The sequence below is a fragment of the Quercus lobata genome, chromosome 5 (assembly GCF_001633185.2).
Source record: "Quercus lobata isolate SW786 chromosome 5, ValleyOak3.0 Primary Assembly, whole genome shotgun sequence".
Classification (NCBI taxonomy): Eukaryota; Viridiplantae; Streptophyta; class Magnoliopsida; order Fagales; family Fagaceae; genus Quercus; species Quercus lobata.
In genome coordinates, this window is record NC_044908.1 from 34,760,834 (window position 1) to 34,769,438 (window position 8,605).

General features: G+C 42.7%; 1 protein-coding gene across 1 annotated transcript; it reads left to right on the top strand.

Moving 5' to 3' along the window:
• The first annotated feature begins 2,306 nt into the window (after positions 1-2,306).
• LOC115990396 lies at positions 2,307-2,696 on the top strand. The gene is made up of 2 exons (XM_031114232.1): positions 2,307-2,534; positions 2,580-2,696. Exons 1-2 carry the CDS (start codon positions 2,307-2,309, stop codon positions 2,694-2,696), a joined length of 345 nt encoding a protein of 114 aa, XP_030970092.1.
• Positions 2,697-8,605: the final 5,909 nt, after the last annotated feature.

Sequence of the window (8,605 nt, forward strand, 5' to 3'; positions counted from 1 at the left end):
TTACGGTTCAATGAACGGTCCAGGTCTGAAAACCTTGACTAAGAGAATGTATATATTGACAGTAATAGTAAGGACCTACCCGAAGCAGTTGACACGTCAGTTAGACTTCTTAATGGTAGACTACCCCTCTCATCCTACAATGTGATCATTGGGAGACCCACGCTCAACCGGTGGAAGTCAACCATGTCCACCTTTTGCTTAAAGTTAAAGTTCCCAACTGAGAACGGTGTTGGCGAGGTAAAAGGAGATCAGATCCTAGCCAAGGAATGCTACCAGGTCATGCTGGCCACAAGGAAGAACCATACATGGATGATCAAGGAGAAAGAAGAAGATAAAGTGGAAGCCCTGGAGATAGTGGAACTAGTCAAAGGAGAGGCAACCAAGACGACAAGAATAGGGATGACACTAAGTCCCGAGATGAAAACAAGGCTCGTCCAGTTCCTTAAAGAAAAACTAGATATCTTTGCCTGACTCACAAAGACATGCCAGGCATATCTATAAATGTTATTCAGCATAAGCTGAATGTGGAACCGAAGAGAAAGCCCGTCCAGCAAAGACGACGAGTCTTCGCCCCAGAACGGATCCAAGCAATTACAGATAAGGTAAACAAACTATTGTCAGCAAGCTTTATCCGGGAGGTCTACTATCCTGATTGGCTCGCAAACGTCATCCTAGTGAAGAAAGCAAATAGGAAATGGAGAATGTGTGTGGACTTCACAGACCTGAACAAAGCCTGCCCGAAAGATAGTTTCCCTCTACCGAGAATAGACTAGCTAGTGGATTCTACAGCCGGGCATAAGTTACTGATGTTCATGGATGCTTTCTCAAGGTACAACCAGATAAAAATGGCCAAAGAAGATCAAGGGAAAACTTCTTTCATCACAAGTCAAGGCCTCTATTGCTATAAGGTGATGCCCTTCTGGCTGAAGAATGCAGGAGCAACCTGCCAAAGGTTAGTGAATAAGATGGTCAGCAAGCAGATTGGCAGGAATATGGAGGTGTATGTGGATGACATGCTCGTCAAGAGTAGAGAAGAATTTGCCCATCTAAACAACCTAAAGGAGATGTTTGCCACCCTCAAACAATACCAGATGAAATTGAATCCCAGCAAATGCGCCTTTAGTGTATCCCTAGGGAAATTCCTGGGATTCATGGTGTCCCAAAGGAGAATAAAAGCAAACCTAGAGAAGGTGCAGGCCATACTCAACATGACATCGCCCAAGACCATCAAAGAGGTCCAAAAGCTCAAAAGAAGAATTGCAGCTCTCAAAATGTTCGTCTCTAGAGCGACGAACAAATTTCTGCCCTTCCTCAAAACATTGAAGCAGGTTTTTGCCTGGACTGACGAATGTGAAGCAGCCTTTCAGGAACTCAACTGATACCTAAGTATTCCACCCCTATTGAGTCCATCCAAGGAGGATGAAAATTTATATTTGTATTTGGTAGTCTCAACCACAGCCGTAAGCGCAGCCCTCATTCGAGAAGAGGAAAGGAAGTAGCTCCCAGTTTACTAAGTTAGTCAAACTTTCCAAGGTGCAGAAGCTAAGTACCCAAGGAATGAAATAATTGCATTAACGTTAATAGTAGCCTCGCGCAAATTGCGATCATACTTTCAGGCGAACCCCAGCCTGGTGATGACAGATCAACCCATCAAGAAGTCCATAAACAAGCCTGAAGTAGTAGGGAGAATGGTCCAATGGGCAATTGAACTCAGCCAGTTCGATATTGAGTACCACTCTTGGGCAACCATTAAGGCACAAGCCCTGGCGGACTTCATCGCCGAGTTCAGCCTCCCAAACGAGAACAGCCTCACCAATAGGACAAAATAGTGGATAGTGCAGACCGATGGTTGATTAGCCTAAAAGAGGGGGGGAGTAAGGATCGTCATAACCGCCCCTAACAGAGAAGTGCTCAAATACGAAGTTTAATTGAAATTCCCGGCCACAAATAATGAGGCCGAGTACGAAGGGATATCGACGAGATTAAGACTCGGGAAGATGCTCAGAGCTAAGAACCTGCTAGTCCAAAGTGATTTAAAGCTGGTGATTGGGCAGATTAAAGAAGAGTATAAAGCAAATGAGGAAAGAATGCAAAGATAACTCAGGCTGACGAAGCATCTGACTCAAGAATTTGATGAAATGGAATTTGTGTAGATCCCCAGAAGTCAAAAAATGATAGCAGACAAAGTCGCGAAGCTAGCATCGTCGGAAGAAGGAGTAGCGAGCACGAGCTTGGTAATGGAAGTCCAGAAATGCCCCAGCATCGAGGGAGTCTCCACATTCGCAATCCAGAGCACAGGTAGCTAGATGACACCAATCATTTCCTTTCTCCAACATGGGCGACTCCCTCAAGACATCGAGGAGGCTAGGAAGGTCAAGAGGAGAGCAACCAGGTTCACGATCCTGAATGACACACTATACAAGAGAGGTATTTCCATGCCTTACCTAAAGTGTGTGGACGAGGAAGATGCCAAATATATTCTAAAGGAGATCCATGAAGGAGGTTGCGGAGATCATGCTGGCCTCAGATCACTGGTAAGTAAAGTTATCAGAACAAGTTATTTCTGGCCCACAATGCAGGTAGATGCAAGGGAGCTCGTCAAGAAGTGTGACAAGTGCCAAAGGTTTGAGAATGTCCAACGCCTTCCAATAGAGAAACTGACGACGATATCCTCCCCCTGGCCCTTTGCCCAATAGGGAATCGACATCGTCGGCCCGTTGCCTTAAGGTAAAGGACAGGTAAAATTCCTATTAGTCGCCATTAACTACTTCACAAAGTGGGTCGAAGTAGAGGCACTAGCAACCACCACTGAAGCCAAAATCCAAAACTTCGTGTGGAAGAACATAATTTGTAGGTTCGGGATTCCATGGACGATCATATCAGATAATGGGCGACAATTTGACAACCAAAGCTTCAGGGACTTCTGTTCAGGCCTAGGGATCAAGAACCAGTTCTCATCCCTAAGACATCCACAGGCAAACAGACAGACGGAGGTAACTAATTGAACACTACTCAAGATAATCAAGGCCAAGTTAGACGATGCAAAAGGTACCTAGTCGGAAGAATTGCCCAGTGTCTTGTGGGCCTACAGGACCACGGCAAGTACCCCAACAGGATAAATCCCCTTCAGACTCACCTATGGTACTGAGACAGTAATCCCAGTCGAGGTAGGAATAGCCAGCATCAGGCGAGAAATGTTCCAAAAGGAGAATAATGACGACCAGCTACAAGTCAACTTGGATTGTTTAGACAAGGTTAGAGAGAAAGCCTCCGGCAAAATGATGAAGTACCAAAAGAAGATGGCCGAGTATTACAACAAGAGGGTGAAGCTTAGATGACTCGACATAGGAGACCTCGTCCTGCGGAAGGTCATCCCAGCAACTAGAGACTCTGCCCAAGGAAAACTCGACCCCACATAGGAAGGACCTTACTGGGTCGTCAATTACTCTAGGCAAGGTAGCTATCACCTAGAAACCATAGACGGGCAGAGGCTTCCACGACCATGGAACATTGAGCACTTGAAGAAATACCACCAATAGATGTAACAGACAATTGTATTCATTCTTGAAAGGAATAAAAGGGACTATTCAGTCAATATTTTAGTGCAAGGAGATCTAGTAACGTGAAAATAAAAAAATAAAAAAAATATAAAAAAAGGGCTAAGTAACAAGATTCCGCCTTGACGGATGTAAGTTACTGATGAAGCCAAAAGAACGACAATGGATGTAAGTCACAAGAACATGGCTAAGTAACAAGATTCCACCTAGATGAATATTAGTTACTAACGAATCCAAAAGAGACAAGAACCTTGCAACAAACATGCTCAAGAGAGAGCATCTTTCGAAGAGTCACAACTAAAAACTGTTGACGAAGAAGAGGAAGGGTCTCAACTAAAAATTCTTTTGCTAAGTACAAAGCATTAACGCAAAAGGGAAACTACAGGAACAGAAATTGCAAACAAGTAAGTATGCAATTGCTAATTTAATTCAAGCCCAAAAACAGCGGGCAATTGCCATTTTCTTTACATCTAAACCAAAGGCCCATAAACACTGGGCTAAAGATATTGTTCTTAAAACAAATTAAAAAGAAAAAAGAAATTGTTCTGGAGTTAGACTTACAAAAGGCCCTAAACATAACGGGCACCCAAAAAAAAAAGAAAAAAGGGAGAAGAAAAGGAAAACCTTTTCAAGTAATAAGCTCAGGCATCAGCAGCAGCATCGCCACCAGTAGGGCATCATCAACAGGAACATTCTCGAGAGCGTCACCCTCAGGAGCCGAGGACTGGGCAGCCTCGTCAATTGCCATCTCCTTGTCCACCTCTTTAAGGTCCAAGTTCTCCAAGTCAACTCCAGTGGGATGCTTGACAAGGTACCTCCTCAGAAGCTCAAAACCCTTGAAGTACCAACTGAAGAGCACTGTGTTGTACTTGTCAGTCTACTGAAACGCCTCAACGGACCGAGCAACAATGGTTTTGAGTTTCTCCTTGGCTCCTAGAAGTTGCTCATCCTTCTCCAGGTTCAGCCGATGCTCAGCCCTGACGTCATCACTCAAGGTCTTGATTTTTTCCTTCATAGTGTTGGTCTCATCCATAGAATCGATAAGTGTCTTCTTCATCATGGAATTCTCAAACTCTAAAGCCTCCATCCTGGATGTTAGAGATGCCACCTTGGCCTCCTGAGTAAGGTACTTAAAAGTAATATGAAGGCTATCCCCCAACACTTGAAAAGAACATTGAAGCCATCAGTACAATGATAAGAAAAGAAAGAGACTAAAAGTTGCACGAGCATGTTACCTGAACCAATTTGTGGACGTGGTGAGTCGCAACCTTGTTGAAGGACATGCCAGAGATGGCCTTCAAGTCCTCGGCAGTCACGACCCCATGCGCCCTTTCCACCGCCAGACCCTCGTCATCCCAAACACAAGATGGACGAGAATCGGCTTTCTCCTTCCTTTTGTCAGTCACTCAAGACCTTTTGGAATCAGGAGTAAGGATCTCTTCAACTGAAGTGGCTAGAGAGGCCATCCTCATTGTCTCAGTACCAAAGACAATTAGAGTGACGGAGGCCGGTGGAGTAGCCAAGGGGCCCTTCCCTGTGATATGCACTGTCCTTTTCCCAAGGCTGGACAACAGCTCATCCTTCTTCATTCTCATCTTTGCATACATATCTTTGTTAAATTTGGTCATCATTCTTGCAAGAGAAAAACACTTGTGAAAAAGAAAAACAAGTGTCTATAAGGAAATCAGTACTGACGAACCTAACACTTACTATTTTTTCCTTCAATTTCAAGATTACGCAGGATGAAGGCAGAAGGCTCCGGCCCGAGGCAGTAGAAGGCTCCAACTCGAGGCAGTAGAAGGCGACAGTTTGTGGGTCTACAAGATCGTCCCAATTCTCAACCGTTTATGCGTATTCGATTGCTTTCTCCACACGTTCCTTATACCTACTCTTAAGTTTTGGCCGTCTCTTAACTGTGCAAAGCGAAAAGTAAAGGAATCAATGGCGGTAACCGTAAACACAACAAAACTAAAATAACAAGAAGAAATAATGACACACCTAAGGTCGGGGTTCCCCAGCGACGATGCAACCTTGGGAGATCACCCCAAACCTCTCCAGAAGGAGTCTCAAAATCGTCCCCAGACACAAAGAAAACCCTAGACTTCCAATATTTGAAAGATAAAGGTAAACCCTTGACGATCTTGGTCTTCCATTTCCAGGGCACCAATTCATAGTACCCGTGCTCCTTAGACTCTTTCAAGCAGTACAAGTAGACAAGCTCGTCTACCTTGAGCATACCTCCGTATGTAATAGCCAGCCATATCCCCATATAGCTGATCACTATCCTCCATGAGTTGGGCATAAGCTGCCCAAGAGTAATACTGAAGTGGTCCAATAACTCCATGAGGAAAGGATGGACAGGAAACCTCAGCCCACAGACGAAGGCAGACTCATAAAAGCATACCTCCTCGAGGAAGAAGTGACAGTCCCGATCCTCCTCATTAGGCAAATGAACCCTAACTCACTCCAAGAATTGGAATCTATCCTTAAATCTACCTAGTGTATCAGCATCCAACCCACACTCCTTCTCGAGGGCATGAAAAGCCCTAACCTCTTGAGGGATAGAGACAACAGTATCTCCTTCCACTGGGTCACCGCTAGACGATAACCCAATCTCGAGTTCACTAGACCTAACCTCAAACACTATCTCCCGCTCTCTCACCAAACTCTCGAACTAATCAATCGATTGACGAAGCAAAGGCAACAGATCGGCCAATGTAATGCTCAAACTGTTACCCTTAAAAACAAATTCTCAAGGTGTGGGAAAACACCTAAAGACCCTCCTAAGCGCGCAAAAAGGAAGAAATTGAGGGGCAAGCTATCCTAACCTCAGAGCTACTAATCATGGAAAACCAGAAAAAAGACAAAGGGAAGAAATAAAAGCTAAATCCCCAAGAAATCGAAGACAAACACCAAAAGAGAAGGAAAGGAGAGAAAGAAAGAGATTGGAAGTTGTATCGCAATATAAAAATAAAATAAAATAAAATAAAATAAAATAAAATAAAGGAAGCAAGAAAAAGAGAAGAAGTGTACCTCAAAAAAGGCAGATAAGGGAGGCACCACCGCATTGCACACTGGCTCGAAGAAGAGTTGCAGAGTGAAGTTAGGAAAGAAAACACTTAGAGCAATGATTGGAAGTTTTGAGAAAAGTGAAAGGGAAAAATGAGAAGGGGAGAAGTTTAAAAACCAATGCTCAAAAAACTGAAATTCATCGAGAAACCCAAGAGTCATACGATTGGAGCATTAACTCCACTAATCAGAACATGCCATGTGGCCACGATGCATGTGGCACCACCACTGTGCATTTAATACGGAGCAAAACCCCAAGGGTCATGGAAAACTCATAAAAACCTTTCATCTTCTATGGTCATCATGACATGTCATGACAACCATAGAACCTCGGGGCAAACAGGACTGACAAAGTCAACCTCCTTGGATGAATTCATTGATATTAACGAAGTCACCTTAACAAATGAAACAACTAAGCATCCCCAGCGATACAACCACACCTCTGACGAAGGTAAAGAAGTCATTCAATACAGTCAATAAATGAGTCGAGCAGTTAAAAGGCCAACTATGCAGACCGTTGGAAGCCCATTAAAATCTACATTACTGGGGAAGAGGCGTTACCCAAAGGAGCATTAAAACCACCATAACAGCCACAACGGCTAGAAGCTAAAAGAATGTATATAAATAGCCCTCACCCCTCCAACAGAAGGTACATTGACACAAAAACAATATCCCTAGTTATTTTTATGCTCTATTATTTACTATAAGCTTCTTATTCTGACTTTGGCATCGGGGGTGTTGTGGCAGGCACCACACCAATGACCATCTTGAGGGATTGCTATTTCTACGGCAATGCAGATGAATATTTGACTCCATCTGGACGTGTTCATTACAACTGACGAATTTATACTTCATCACCCAATAACTAGTTATAAGAAACAATTAATTTTTTGCTACAATAGTCATACAATTATTGCAACAAAAAAGGGTAAGAAAATGTACCTAAAATGCATTCTATACTTTTTCAAATTAAACGCAATTTCATTAAGCATAATTATTTTTTGGTAAAATTTTCAACATCATAGCAACACACACACACACACACACACACACACACACACACACACACACACACACACACACATATATATATATATATATTATAAGCCAAAATTTAGAGAAAATCCAATTAGATTTCAATTGTGTTAGGGACATATTTTTATGTAATTGGTATATCCTTTGACAAAACGCACTTTACTTATATTTGAGTAAATCTAAGTAGGTTCAAGATGATCTTTACAAGTGGTTAAATTGAAAACATGAAGATTACTCAAGAACTGCTCAAGAAAAGTGCAATCTGCAGGTCTCGATACCTCCTCAACAGAAGTTTAATCTGTTGAGATTCATTAAAGCTCGACAGATGTCTCGATCTATCGAGCTCACGGGATTTAGACTATAGCCAGCAACGTTTTTATTTTAAAAGGCTATTTGTTTATAGGTTTGTATAATCCTTATTGGACTAGGAAAGCCCAAGATTTGTGTAAACCTATTTGGAATAGGAGAGCCCATTAAGCTCCTATTTAAAGGAGATAGAAAAAGAAAAACCCTAACCCTAGAAAGCTTCATAAGGTTTTCTTTTTGAGACCCTAGCCTCCTCCTATAGAAGAAAGATTTCTTGCTACGTTTCTTGTACGCTTTTGGGTTTTGTAACGAAGCAAAGTCTCTTGTACCAACATTGAAGATCTTGTTGGTGTTTCTATGTGAAACTGCTACAAATCAACTACAACAATCAAAGGGTTGCTATGGAGTTAGTCACGTACTTGGACTCGTGCAAAGGAGTAAGCAACGTACTAGGATCTGCACATTAGATTAGTTAGTCACATACTGGGAGCCGTGGATCAAAAGGAGAGATTGTCACTACAGAACAAGTCCAAATGAGTATTGGGATAAGGGTTCAATTGTAGGTTGGTATAAGGTATTGGAATTCCTTTACTTGTAACCGCTTGTTGTGATAATAGTGGATTCTCGGGAGTGGTGAC